Source organism: Labrus mixtus, chromosome 16 (genome assembly GCF_963584025.1).
Source record: "Labrus mixtus chromosome 16, fLabMix1.1, whole genome shotgun sequence".
NCBI classification, from domain to species: Eukaryota; Metazoa; Chordata; class Actinopteri; order Labriformes; family Labridae; genus Labrus; species Labrus mixtus.
The window spans coordinates 1,391,523-1,406,522 of NC_083627.1; the positions used below are offsets into that span (position 1 = coordinate 1,391,523).

Sequence of the window (15,000 nt, forward strand, 5' to 3'; positions counted from 1 at the left end):
GTGGAAGTTGAAGAAATGTACAGATTCTGTGGTATATGTTCATAACTCTATACACAAACTGTCCTCAGAGGAACAATGTTTGAAGATAAAATGCTCTGAGAGAAGCTATGGTGGGGGGCTTCAACAGTGACTGTAACTCTCCTGGTAGCTTTTTAGCTCCAAACAGAGTTCCAGGGACCCATTTTTCCTTTGAGTAAAGTTTGTGTATTCAGTTCAGGAAATATAACAGAGAATTGTTTCACTTCTCCAACTTCCAACTTTCAGTACCAAATCTACATATTGCACCTTTAAGACTTTAATACCTGTTGTATCAAAATCTGTTTCAAACAGTCAGGAAGTTTTCCAGCTGTGTCGTATTTTACGACTTTTAAGGGCGTTTTCACATCAGGCATGATTGTTTTGTACAGTACCCGAGCAGGATTATCCTCCCCTCCCCTCTCCCCCGATGGTCCCAACATTAGTAACATTGTTCTGTGTATCGCGGTCCACTTCCTTGTTTGAGCACGGACCAAGCGGACTCGGGCACGGTACCTGAGTACAGTACGAGTACGGTATGTTTGTGTTCACACTGATCAAATGAACCGGACTTTAGGGTCCAGTGTACTCGGATCTGGACTTAGATCCGGGCCTGGGTCCCTGGTGTGAAACCCCCCTAAGAAAGAGAGATGAATTTAATATTGTTTGTTTGATGTTTTTATTTATTTATTTAATTTTAGTACACGAGACAAAGTGAGCTGTGTGCTTAAGTCAAGATACATGTGTCAGTTGAAGGTTTAAATCCTGGAGTTAAGTTACTAGAAGACGGGAAGAAATGATATTCTGGTGAGAACTAAAACGACCCGTCTTTGTTTTTGTATTTCAGCTACATGTGAAACGTCTTCTGAAAACAGCTCTGAGCTCGCTGAGAAACTGAATCCAGAGCCTAAATGATGAACACACCACCCTGCACCCTGTGAGTTTCTCTCTACGGGACGTGGACCATTCTCACTGTTAAAAACGCCACTTTAAACGCTGTGTTAAAGAAGCTTCTTTGTTAAACTTGTGTGAGGTTGAAATGAGTGTAAATATGTAGCTTTGTAGAGCTGATCTCTCCAAACACTGATGTGTTCAATGATTGTTCGATTTGACCGTCTTCATCACTGCAGGTTTCTTGAAACATTTTGCTCGGGAACAATCAGTGTGAAGGTCGTCTGTGTGTGTTACTGGAGTCCACCTCTCTCACACTGCAGTCACCGTAACTCTCTGCAAGATGAGCCAGAATAAAAACAGACTAATGGAGTTTCATCTCAGTGGTGAACTGTCTTAAATTTGTACCAAACACAGATAATAATTCAATCTGGTTCCTTCCACATCTTTAAAAGGCCTCCCTATGGTCACACACGTGAAATAAAATCATCAGTTCAAGATTCATCTTCCAGTTGTGTAAATAGTCTGCTTGTACATTTTATATACATTTTGTTTTTATTATTAACAAACCAAAGCAAATAATAATTCTTGTCTTTGAGTTTTTTTAACGGATAATGAGAATGTTATTTTTTTATAATATCCCTCTTTTGATTTATTTTGAAACATTTTTATTAGAGATGTCAAACGATGACAATTTTTAATCACGATTAATTTCTAAATTTAAATAGTTAATCATGATTAATCACATTTTTAATTTGCATGTTTGAAATAAATTGTTGGGCTTTTATTTTGAAGTTTTGTACTGTCTTAAGCTGAGAGTACTTTACCTGCTGTTTGAATTTAGCCCTGCTTTTATTTTGAAATAGAGTAAGGAGCTTCCTGTAGATGGAAGGTTAGGACATGAAGGTCAATGTGTGATGTCATAAGGTCAATGTGTGATGTCATAAGGTCAATGTGGGATGTCATAAGGTGGATATTACTGTCTGAGAGTTTGTTAAAGTGAAACGAGACATTCAATGATGCAGCAGTGTCCTTCTTTTACATCACTGAGACTACAGGGTGACACTGAGGACCACTATCTACGGAGAGCCTGAAGGGACAAAATAACATGAGATTAATCGTTACGAACTCGTTAATGCTGACAGCTCTAATTATTGTGTTTTATTTTGATCAGAGATCCTAAAATGTTTGTGGGAGGTTTGAAGCTTCTCAGCTATCCAGTTGAAATCTTGTATATAATTCCTGCTCGTGTTCAGGAACGAGGGATGTTTTCTCTTTGAGTTTTGTGAATAGAAGTGGAAAATGAATTCTCAGAATCACTTCCTGTGTTGGGTTAAGTTAACTAGTGGTGTTGAGCTGCTGTTTCATACCTTTGTACTGTAAATGATCTGGTCAATAAAGTCCCTCATACTCCAAATGTCTGTGTGTTTCTTCACTTCAACATTCATGGAAACACTTACACAGCTGTAGCTACCATTGTGGGAACATTTAGTTTGAATACAATAAACGTTATGATCTTTACTTTGTTGATCTTATAGGCGGATTAGTCACATGTTCTGAAACGTCTGAACAAAGATATTTAAATTAGCAGCTCAGTTCAGTAACATCTACATTGTGATGATATAAAAACATTTGTTGGAGCCAGTTTGATGTGTGCTAAGTTTGGTTATTATTGCTGAACAGGTGCAGAGAATCAGAATTCAGGTGTGTGTTTGTTTCTAACCCTGTGTGGTTGTGTGAACATGTTTTAGGTTCCTGTCATGTTTGGTGTTTTGATTGTTTCCATACTCACCAGCTTGTTTTCAATCCGTGTATTTCTCCGACCTTTTGTAGACGATTTTAAGACGACTGATTAATAATTCAGAGTTTGTGGAGGAGACGTTCGATCAAAGAAGTCGTAAAAAACGATCACTAAAAGTAATGAGTGAGTGAATGTCTTTAAAATGCTGAACCAGTGAACCTCTAGCTGGCGTGAACATTCAAACACATGGATCCAAGAACCATTTAACCCTTTATTGGCTACGAGCACAAGGTGGATGGATGGACGGATGATCACTGTTCAATAAATAAAGGGAAATCATTACGCTGCCACATGAACTTCAGGATAAATGGTAAATGGACTTGAGCTTGTATATTTCTTTTCTAGTCTTCTGACGACTCAGAGGGCTTTTGCAACACGTGTCACACCTACACATTCACACACTGATGGTAGAGGCTGCTGAGTAAAGAGTCCATCACAAGTAACTGATCACATTCATACCCCACCGATGAAGCAGTGGGAGCAACTTGGGGTTAAGTGTCTTACCCAAGGACACATCGCACATGTAGCTGCAGGAGCTGGGGATTAAACCCCTGACCTTCCCGTTAGGACACAACCGACTCTACCACTGAGCCACAGCCGCTCAAATAAAACAAAGGGCAGAAACTAACTTACATTACTGACGTCATTAAAGGATCAACGTCAGAGTCAGAAGCAAGTCTGGATAAATCTAGAGATATACTACGTTTTTATTTTGTGTACGTGTGTGTACGTTTATGTTGGGCCTCAGCCATGTGTGCTGGACAAAGGACTCAGGCCTGTATCACAGTTCTCAAGCCTGACTAGAGTTATTTTGGAGTGAACTAAACAAAGGAGTCTTAGCCCAGCACCCCCCAACAGCAACTAACAAATAGGTGTGAAAAGTGGGGGGTGGGGGGTGTCTGAATTCTCTATCCTCATTGGAGGAGGCCTGAGGTAAACCCACAGGCAGTTCCAGTCTTTAAAAGCAATCCCCAGGCATTGCTCTGTCTCTTCAAGTGTTGTCTGCCGACACCAGAGGACACACTCTCCAACAAGATGGACTCCAGCATTTGAGACAAACCCTTTCCTCATCTTGGCTTACATAGATTAAACTCCAGAGCTGAAATTGTTCAGTCTCAGTAGCTTTTCACATGCTGAATTCAAGCATCAGAGGATTCAGCTGACTACTTCCACGGCATATTTTTAGGAGTTTTGGGCGCAATCAGATGCTATCAGGTTCAAAGAGTTTCTTTCCTTTGATTTTTTGTAAGACGTCATTGAATGCAACTGGACTGGAGTGCTGAAGGAAGCCCACTGATTCCTGAATCCACAAGGACACATGAAGAACTCGGCTCCTGCAACCAGAAGACCCTAGAGCAGCGCTCTGGTCGAAGATCTGAATCCCGCTTTCCTCCTCCTACATCTGCCACGAAGGAACCCTGCCTGAATCTGATGATTCAACATTCAACAGAGTGACGATCTAACCAGCTTTGCAACGATCACCAGGAGTTACCCCAAGTAAGAGCTTTGATCTGGGCAGAAATAGTTTCAGAAATAGTTATGTTTCTTTTATAACCACTGATAATTATGCATCATTGTTTACACGACATCACATTCTGTTTATTATCTGTTGTGAGCTGCTGCATTTGTTTTATTGTGATGAACTGTTGTGTTCACCTATGTATGTAATGCTATGCTAGTTTACCTTCAGTCAACGGCTTTCACAATCAGAAAGACCAGTGTACCCGCCGTTGAATCAAAGTCCGGCCACTGGCTTTCTGGTGTTAAAGTAACAGTTACTGAACTCAGCTCAGAGAGCTCAAACTATTTCAAAAGGTAGCCACACGGCTTCCTTTGTTGTCCACCATTTTGTCCGTGACGAAGCCACATGGTGCATTGTCTCTCTCCACAATCTTGCTTTCTGTCTCTCTCACCCACACACACACACACACACACACACACACACACACACACACACAAACACACACACACACACACACACACACACACACACACACACACAACTACACTTTTACACCTCTTCCACAAGCCTTGCTTGATAATGTTTGTTTGCTTAGATTAGTTTGTAATAGTTATTTATTTGATTAAGTTCATTGATTTTGGATTGATGTTGCTTTGTTTAAATAAATTCTGTTATAATTTAAGAGAGCAGTTGTTTGTGATTACTGGTGTATTTGCAGTGTGATATAAGCTGTGTGTGAGGGCTTTGTGTACGGATTTCACGCCTTCAATTTATTAAATATAGTTATTCATTATTAATAATATTAGTAATGAAGTAACTAATTTGAGACTGATTTGAGTGATATTTTGGTTATATTTCCCTGATTACAGGGTGGTGCCCCTCGAGTTGATTAAACATAGTTTAATGATATTGTTATTTATATTATTAATAATTTAATATAAAATTAAAGAATATAACCAAAGTTGACTTGGTAAAACCCCAACAAATGGTGCCCCGTGTGAGGCCTTCAATAAACCAGCTTTATTGCCCTGTAAATGCACAGTAATCTGAATTTTTAATCCTAAAAGAGATTTTTCTTGAGGAAAAATTATATTTTCTTTTGGAGATTTACTTTTCTTGCTTGTTGTTCATTCAAAGCAGACAGCAAGCTGTGGCTTAGTTTGTCGTATGTTGTTGAACGTAATGATGCAGCCAGGGCAAAAAGTTTCTTGCTTTAATCCAGAGTTTTATCCTGAAGTAATTTTTCTAAAGAAATGTATTTGTTTTGAACATTCTCATTTCAAGCAAAGCAGACATCAAGTTGTGTTTTTGTTGTGTTGTTGTGTTTTGGTGAGATGAGTTGTTTTAATTTTTGTGTGCTCTTTGTTGTTTGAGACAACAGTTTAGCCATTTTTCCAGTTGAGAGTGTAACCTCATAATTGTTGCATAGCCAGCGGTCTGAGAGGTGTGAGTTCCTCCCTTCCTCTGAGGGCTTGAGATGTGAATCCCCTCTCCTAGCTTCCAGGATAGACTGCAGTGATCAGTTGGGAAACCTAGATAAGATTTGCTCTTGTGTTGATCTAGTTTTCCCTAACCCTTCCCATAAGTAGGTGTTGTGGACCAAAGGAAAGATTACATTTAAAGATCTGATTTATTTCCTGTTTTACTGAGCAGTATTGAAATCTAGAGATATGTTAAGTTTCAAGGCCTCACATATCATCTATTGCTCACTTATTTTTCCTCACATTAATTTGCAAGATACATCTCTAGGATGAGCTGGGATGCATCATTAGTGACGTTCCTGAGGTCATTTGGGGTTTCAGGTCTTTCAACATCAGACCCCCTCCCCCCAGGTGACCCATCCAGGGTTGATCAAGTCCAGCATTGCATCCCAGCAGCAGCAATCGACGGGCTCGCCCTCTTTATCCAAAGCCATCGGGTGGCCCTACTCTTCACAGTTCCTGTTACACCAAGACCTGCCAGAGCTTTGCAGATAGAGCGCCCAGCAAACCCCCGACAGCCCACTTCAATCGGCTCACAAAGAGCCCGCCAGCCTCGCCCTCTCTACACTGCTCCACCAGCTCCCGGTATTTGGCCAGCTTCCTCTCGTAAGCCTCCTCCATGTGATCTTCCCGGGGCACAGTCAGCTCCCAAATGATCTGATGGTGGAATCTGAGAAGATGGTCCAGTCTGTACCGAGTCATATCTTATTCTCACACTTAATTCCTCCTTGGTTTTATTTTATTGTTTCTCCCCTCATCCCGTTGAACGTAACAATAAAAGACAAATCATCTGAATGAAAAACCCAAACGACCTTACCTCAGATGAAATAAAGAAAAGACAATCAGTCAGTCATGGGTCCTTAGTCATCTTAACTTTTCTCTGTCTCAGAGCTCGTTCATTATTAACTGCTTCCATACAGTCCAGTTCTCTGTTTGCCACCAGTGGAGTCGCCCCCTGCTGGTCATTAGAAAGAATGCAGGTTTAAGTTACTCCCGTGATTGGCTTCACTTTTGAAATGCAGAGGTTACGTTCACTTCTTATATACAGTCTGCAATAAACTCAGGTGTTGATCAGCAGTGAGAATCAAATCAAATCAAGTTTATTTGTATAGCAACGTGTAAAAGCAAGAAATAAAAATAAAAACATTAATCTATACATATGCACATACATACATATATAAACATAATACACACACACAAATACATATATATGCACATATATACATGTAGTATACATACATATCACAAACACATACACTCATACCTACATGCACATGCATACATACAGATACATACCTAAGCTCAATATATGGGGTCTGTTTCAACTTGTTTTAAATGCCAGGGAAAAGAGGTGAGTTTTGAGTTTTGATTTGAATGGATTTAAAGAGTTGATTTGTCTGATGGAGGGAGGCAGTTGATTCCACAGACGGGGGCCAGCCACTGAGAAGGCACGGTCACCTCTGAGTTTTCGTTGAGCTCGAGGGACTACAAGGAGCGACTGTTCAGAGGACCTAAGTGGGCGTGATGGGGTGTAGGGGGTTACAAGTTCTGTTAGATACGGGGGGGCTAGACCATGCAGTGACTTAAAAACAAGTAATAGAATTTTAACTCTAAGATCTACAGGGAGCCAGTGAAGGGAGGCGAGTACAGGGGTGATGTGCTCTTGCTTGCGTGTACCTGTTAAAAATCTTGCAGCAGCGTTCTGGATGTACTGTAGCTGTGAGAGGGAGGACTGACTGACTCCCATATAGAGGGAGTTGCAGTAGTCAAGGCGGGACGTAATAAAAGCATGAATAAGCTTTTCTGAATCTTGGAAGGATAAAAAAGGTTTTACTTTAGTTCAGGACCGGAGTTGGAAAAAGCAGCCTTTAACAACTGAGTTGATTTGTGTGTTGAATTTAAGGGTTGAATCAAAGGTTACGCCAAGATTTTTTACACATGGTTTCACAAAAGAGGACAGTGGGCAAAGTTTTTTACAGATCAAGTTGGTGGACTCCGGGGGGCCGAACAGAAGTACCTCGGTTTTTTGTTCATTTAGTTTTAAGAAGTTTAGTGCCATCCAGTCTTTGATTTCTTTGAAGCAGTTGAGTAGTGGTTGCAGGGAGTGTGGATTAGTGTTTTTGAGCGGGAGATATAATTGTGTGTCATCCGCAAAGCAGTGGAAGGATAGACCGTGTTTCCTTATAAGGGCAGCATGTATAAGGAAAATAAAAGAGGCGATAGGACTGAGCCCTGAGGTACCCCACAGGTGAGGTTGGCCGAGGGGGAGACGGTATTTCTAAGGCATACTTTGAACCTTCTGTTTTCCAGGTAGGATTTGAACATATTTAGGGCTTGCCCCTGGATCCCAACCCGGTCCTTTAATCTGGTGATTAGTAGGCTGTGGTCAACCGTGTCAAATGCGGCGCTAAGATCTAAAAGTATTACAATTGCACTGTCCCCGTTATCTACTGCTAAAAACAAATCATTAAGAACTTTTAAAAGAGCTGTTTCAGTGCTATGGTTTTCTCTAAAACCAGATTGGAGTGCTTTGAATACTTGGTTATTGCTTCAGAATGGGTTGATTTGTTTGTAGATGACCTTTTCCAGGATTTTGGATAGAAATGGGAGTTTGGAGATTGGTCTAAAATTTGATAAAATGTTAGGATCTAGGTTTTTTCAGAAGAGGCTGAACCATCGCATGTTTAAAGTCGGTTGGGAAGCATCCTGTGGAGAGGCAGTTGTTGATGATGGAGAGGATGCTGGGGCCAATAGTGCTAAATGTTTCTTTCAGTAGGCGAGGGGGAATACAATCGGACGGGCACGTTGTGGGCTTCAAGTGAAGGATTATTTCTCGCAGAGAGGAGAGAGATATTGGATCAAATTGATTAAAAACCTGCACAGCTGAGGGAGGGTCAGGATGTGATGCAGAAGATGGTGAAATTCCTTTTTTTATATCATTGTTTTTTCCACAAAAAATTCTAAAATATTATTGCAGGTTAATGTGGAGGAGGCTTGAGAGGTCTGGTCAGAGGGATTTGTCAGTAAGTTTATGGTTTTAAAAAGAACCTTGGGTCTGTTGGAGTTTTGTGATATGAGATCGGAGAAGTATGTTGTCCTTGCTGCTTTGACAGAGTCTTGGTATTGGGCAAGGCAGTTTTTTACCAGTTCATACGACACTTGGAGTTTGTCTGTTTTCCATTTTCTTTCTGCTTTTCTGCAGCTTTGCCGGAGGGAGCGGGTGGTGTCATTTAGCCAGGGCTGATATTTTGCTTTTCCTTTCCTGGTCTTAAAAGGAGCAACTGAGTTTAGGATATTTGTGCAGGTGGAATTAAATAATGACAGCATTTCATCTGGATTCAGATGGTCAGAGGGAAGCTGCAGAGAGCGGATAACTTGCGATGTGGAAAAGGTGTTGCAGAAGTTGGTGATAGAGGTAGGGTTAATTGGGCGGAAGGGGTGGCTTGGAGCAGAGGGAGAAGCCGGTTTGCAGGGTAAGGGGGCTTCAAATAAGATGGGGCAGTGGTCAGAAAAAGCTGCAACCACATGGGTACAGGAGTTTACTTTTACACCCAGAGTAAAAACTAGGTCCAGGGTGTGGACGTGCTTGTGAGTCGGCCCAGACACATGTTGAAGAAGGTTGTAAGACTGTGTGACATTTAGAAATTCTGTAGCAAGTCTGTTTGAGGAGTCGTCAACATGGATGTTGAAATCACCAGCTATAATGACTTTATCGAAGTTAAGGACAATAAAACACATAAAATCAGAGAATTCAGGTAGAAAAACAGGGTTTGGTCGAGGGGTGCGGTACAAAGTCACACATAGTACTGGCTCTGGGCAGCAGATTACAAACAGAAGTGTCTCAAATGATGACACAGGCTTAAAAGCAATTTGGCAACATTTAAATGTATTTCTAAAAGCGACAGCGAGACCCCCACCTCGGCCTGTGGTTCTTGGGGTGCTAAAATAGTCATAGGTTGGAGGACATAGTTCCAGTAGCTGAGACTGGTCGCCAGGTTTCAGACAGGTCTCAGTAAGGAGGAGAAAGTCCAACTGAGCAGTAGAGATATAGTCATTCAGGATGAAGGTCTTGTTTGACAGGGATCTTGCATTTAGCAGTGCCAACTTAATAAGAGTATCTGGGATGGTGGAGGTGATTAGAGGGGCATAGTCAACTGGCTTTAGGTTCCAGAGGTTTGCTGTTTTGAGGGCTGAGCTAGTGTTTTTCTTTCTTTGTGTTAGATATTACAGGGATGGTTAGTGGGTGCAGTTGACGCTGTGGTCCAGCAGGGGGAGCTTGTTCTTTCCAGAGATGGTGGGAGACTTTCATTGGGATCAAAAGTTTCCGTCGCATAGCCTGAATGTGTTTGTGTTGGCAGTCAGGGTGTTTCTGTAGAAGGATGCCCGGAATGACGAGCTTCTGTCAGAAAGAGTTCAAATCTTTATGAAGACAAAAATATAAAAGTTGTATTTAGATAAAAGAACTCTTATAAAGCTTTGTTTGTGTGGTATAGTGATATATCTTAAAACCTTAAGTTGCATCACTTTAAATAAAGATCTTCTCAAACCATGAGTGAGGATTGAAGCAGAGTTTACTCAGCACTAAAAGCAGAGCAAAATGAAACACAGCATCAGGTGTTCAAACATCAACAAAGGTGTCACATTTCTCTTGTTCCAGCAGTTTTCAGCGTACAAAGCTCCAAACCAGTTCAGGATCATTTAACCTGTCAGATAAAGCTGGATCTGTAAAGTGTGATCTGATGTTATTTCATTCAAACCATCTTTTGTGTGTCAGTGATTGTCCTGACAGTCGGCCTAATCTGTGCTAAGACCTGTGTGTAGACCTCTACTGAAGAGTTATACACAACACATGCAGAAAGTGATAAAAGAAGAAAATGATAAGAACTTCAAAAAGGTATAAGACGTCCTCCTTCATCTGATTTAATAACATTATTGAATGTTATGATTGTGCACACGTGTATTTAAATATCTGATAATCACAGACCACATTGAGTTACTGCAGGACAGGAGAGCACCTCACCACATTTACTCACTATAACTTATATTAAACTATATTTATATCTGGATTAGGACTTTTTATTAAATCCCAGAGCAGCCATACAGAACAAAAGCACAACAAGACTCAACTACATCCCTACAAACTCCAGATTATCCCTGTATCTGACCTTTAAACTCTCACAAATGTATACACTTGTTCTTAAAACTTCACATTAACCAACAAAATATATAAAAATAATCTGATCATCTGAAGGTTTAACACTACTGTGATAAATAAATAAAGTCCTGCGTGTCTCCCAATGCTCTGTCATGGGCTGAAACAAGCGGAGTTAACTTTCACTTTCGTTCACAACCTGTCTGAGTCAATGTGACCTAGTTACTAGTGACGTCGATGCTCAGGCTGAATTCCTATTGGCTGAGACAGAGGTTGAAGTCAGCGATCTTTTTTCTCCTCACCTCATTTCACCCTCAGAGCTCGAAGCACGCAGATTCTCAAGAAGTTGATGAGAAACATAAATCTATCTCTGGTATTAAGAGACCCTCCTCTTCCTTTGTATTATCTCCCATCAGTGAGTCTGAGCTTGTGGATGTCGTTAACAAACTCAAATCAACTGCTCCAGGTCATGATGAGCTGAAATCTTCAATCTTTAAAAAATGCATTCCATACATAACCAAACCAATCCTTCATAGTTTTAATCTTTCTCTTGAAACTGGTGTATTTCCCGATCAATTAAAATGGGCTAAAGTCATTCCCCTCTTCAAAGCAGATGATCCATCCCTATTTTCCAATTACAGACCGATATCTATCCTTCCATGCTTTTCTAAAGTTCTGGAAAAACTAGTCTACATCCGCATGTTTAAATATTTGAATGACAATAATATTCTTTATACACATCAGTATGGATTCAGAGAAAAACATTCAACTTCGATGGCCCTGACCCAACTCTTTGACAACATTACTAAATCTCTTGACAATAAGGAAATCACTCTCGGTGTGTTCATTGACTTATCAAAAGCATTTGATACAGTCAACCATGATATTCTAATGCAGAAACTTTCTCATTATGGTTTAAGTGGTAGAGATCTGTTATTCATAAGTTACTTGTCAGTAAGAAAGCAATTTGTAACCTGGAATAATATTTAATCTGATTACAGTTTAATTTCTTGTGGGGTGCCACAAGGGTCGATCCTTGGTCCTTTACTCTTTCTTATTTATATTAATGATTTGTATTTGATCTCAAAGAAAGCATTTTTCATCTTGTTTGCTGATGATTCCAATATTTTTCTATCTGGTAGTGATGGGCAAAGATTGGTGTCCGAAATGAACAGTGAATTAAGTAAAGTTGACACCTGGTTTAAGGCAAACAAATTATCACTCAATACAAAAAAAAGCTCATACATGTTATTTATACCCAGAAACCTACAGACCAAATTTACTTTTCCCAATGTATATATTGCCAATAATATCTTAGAACGGGTAACCTATCCATACATCTCATACTGTAACATTTTTTGGGCTAGCACCTTTAAAAGCAACCTCAACTGCATTTTTTCTCTGCAAAAACAGTTCATCAAAATGATCACTTTCTCCAACAGATTTAGCAGCTCTACTCCTTTGTTCCAGTCCCTACGAATTCTCCCCATCTTCCACCTAAACCAGTTTCAGTTATGTATTTTTGTTTTCCAATCAGTCAACAACTTACTCCCCGTCTGTTTTCAAGATATATTTCAATTCAATTCTCAAATCCATCATTACAACACAAGGTCAGCCAACTTACTTCATTCTGCATTTATCAGGACATCGTTTTCTCAATTCTCTATCAGATTCAGAGGACCTCATTGTTGGAACAAGTTACCCAATCATATTAGAAACAGCACCAGCTTCAACTTATTAAAAAAAAAAAAACATTCATTTCCTGCTTGGCCAATTAACCAACGCACCATCATAATCTTTCTCTGCCATAAGAGCTTATTTTCCTTTTTCCCCTCTTCTTTAATTTGTCTCTTTCTTGTTTTGCTTTCTTTTACACCTTATTGAGTATGTGTTCTTGTTAGCTTTATTATTTTTCTTGGACTACATTAATAATATGTCTCTGTGTTTCTCTTTAGGAGGGCCACTCGACGAGCCCCTCTGGGTTTATTTGGCTCCTCCAGCACATTTCTTTCAAAATGTATAATTTGTTAATTAACTAATCATTATGTACTGTCTGTTTTTCCATTGATCTATTATGTTTATGTTTTTTTTTGTGCAATAAATAAATAAAAACAAAAATGTGGATGTTCATTTTCTTTGTGTTAAGCTCATTAAATGAGTAGAAGCATCACTAAATGCATTTAAATATGAAAAATGGAGATGTTAAAGGAGTAGAAGCATTATTAAATGCATTTAAATATGGATGAATAGAAATGTTGTAAAAAGAAATGTTAGCTTGAAAACAAGCCTTGTGTTTTCCTGCTAAGAGACAATTAATCTGGAAAGAATGTTGAAAAATAGAAATTTGGCATAATAAACTCTGATTGCCATTATATCTATTTGTTCTTTTCATTAAATTAGTAGCTATAGCTGGGTAATTAAGATATGGGGTTATAGTATCCTACTGGTAGAAGTGCACGCTGACATTTGGCCCTCTGGTATGAGGATAACATTTTTGTGGCCCTCCCTATCATTGAAGTTGCCAATCCCTGTTGGGGAATGTACCGTGCGTCGGAGAAGCTGACTAAAGTTATGAGGAAGCTCCAGAACCTGTTTGGACTGATTTATTCCTTCACATACACACGCCTCTTACACTGGTGATGTCGATGCTCAGGCTGAATTCCTATTGGCCGAGACAGCGATCTTTTTTCTCCTCACCTCATTTCACCCTCAGAGCTCGAAACACGCAGATTCTCAAGAAGTTGATGAAAAATATAAATGTTTGAAGTTGGACGAAGCTGAAGACTTCACAGGTCACAATGAAGACTCTGGTGTTTGTGTCTCTCGTGGGATTATTCCTCCACGACACGACGGCAGGTGAGTTCAGATTCATTGAAGACGATTTAATGGAAAGAGGGAAATGTCGCATGTCTTTATAAGGATGGTTCTTTGACTACAAACACTTTCACATTCTCTTTGATAAATAAACAATAAAACTGTCTTAAATGTTTTTACCTTCTCTCCAATATGTATTTTACTTACTTTTCAACATCTTTATATGCTTCAATATCACTGTTTTGCCCTTGTCCCACACCCGAACTTCACAGGTTCAACAATGAAAATGTAGTTATAAATCGTGATTAGTAATATCAATGTTGATGTACTTGTGTTAAGTAACACTTAAACAATGAAAAAACATGTTAGTATTTTGTGTGTAAATAGGAATTTTTACTCAAAATATATCTGTCACACAGTTTAACCGTCATTTCCACCACACTGCAGGAATAATACTTCCAGTTTTTGGTATGCAGGTGACACTTGGCATTCATCGCTGGCCACAGACTCCATGACTTCACGTTGTTCTATAGAAAACAAATATCTTCAGAAATGATCTGTCATTTAGTTTAAGTTCTTTAGTTTAGTTTTTTCTAATTGAGTTTTTCTCCGCTGGCTGATTGTGCAGCTCCACTCAGTCTACACAGCTTCTTAAACTGTGCTCCATATACTGTTCAATAGTTTTTCTTTGTTGCTGTCCTCCGACACTGTCCTTTCAATACTCAAATAATAAAACCCGCCTACGTGAGGACTAGTCATGAGATGTCAAGAAGTCAATAAAAAATCCACTTAATGAAACATATCTGTCAGTGAAAGTCAGGGGCATGACTGCATCACTTGAATATTTGACTTGTTGAATAAATAATTTCAGTATAAAAACATTTTCTAACACTTGAATCAGAAATATCAGAATAAGAGTTCCAGGAGAACTTTTTCTTTTCATCTCTAAATTAATTTGAGTATTTAATGACTGCAGAGAGATGATCAGGTTTGGTTGAATGTACTGGAAGTGTTTTTTGATTCTGTGTGCTGGATAATAACTTTTGTTCAATGATGTAAAAAGTTTCAGATTAAACTGATGAAAACATTTTGTCCTTACAGAGATGCACTCTCTGAAGTATTTCTTCACGGCGTCTTCTGAAGTCACAAACTTCCCAGAGTTTGTGGCTGTTGGGATGGTTGATGATATTCAGACAGAATACTACGACAGTAACACCAAGAGAACAGAACCCAAACAGGACTGGATGAACAGAGTCACAGAAGACAAAGCTGACTACTGGGAGTGGCAGACTGAGAGAGCTGTGTTTCACCAGCAGCTCTTCAAAGGCAACCTTGACACTTTAAAGCGACGCTTCAACCAAACTGGAGGTTTGTTTATGATTCA

The 15,000-nt window shown here is 39.5% G+C and overlaps 2 protein-coding genes and 1 long non-coding RNA gene across 5 annotated transcripts in view; 2 read left to right on the forward strand and 1 right to left on the reverse strand.

Moving 5' to 3' along the window:
- Nucleotides 1-1,410, forward strand: part of LOC132991487 (major histocompatibility complex class I-related gene protein-like) — a 12,085-nt gene extending 10,675 nt beyond the window's left edge. Inside the window, exons 6-7 of the mRNA XM_061060274.1 lie at nt 863-952; nt 1,146-1,410. Of these exons, the coding sequence (XP_060916257.1) occupies nt 863-930 (68 nt within the window). The 3' untranslated portion in view covers nt 931-952; nt 1,146-1,410. The remainder of the gene's footprint in view (nt 1-862; nt 953-1,145) is intronic.
- Nucleotides 1,411-11,025: 9,615 nt separating this feature from the next.
- LOC132991081 (major histocompatibility complex class I-related gene protein-like) overlaps nt 11,026-15,000 on the forward strand; it is a 14,146-nt gene continuing 10,171 nt past the window's right edge. For 2 of the 3 annotated variants that reach the window (XM_061059685.1, XM_061059686.1), the window contains exons 1-3: nt 11,026-11,152; nt 13,567-13,658; nt 14,718-14,984. In XM_061059685.1, coding sequence (XP_060915668.1) covers nt 11,040-11,152; nt 13,567-13,658; nt 14,718-14,984 — 472 coding nt within the window. In that variant the 5' untranslated portion in view covers nt 11,026-11,039. Of the gene's footprint in view, nt 11,153-13,487; nt 13,659-14,717; nt 14,985-15,000 lie in introns of those variants that run through there. The other variant, XM_061059687.1, reaches the window with a different exon arrangement.
- Nucleotides 14,789-15,000, reverse strand: part of LOC132991149 (uncharacterized) — a 1,355-nt gene continuing 1,143 nt past the window's right edge. Inside the window, exon 2 of the long non-coding RNA XR_009676152.1 lies at nt 14,789-15,000. This exon is cut by the window's right edge and continues 683 nt beyond it. This is a non-coding gene — a long non-coding RNA (uncharacterized LOC132991149).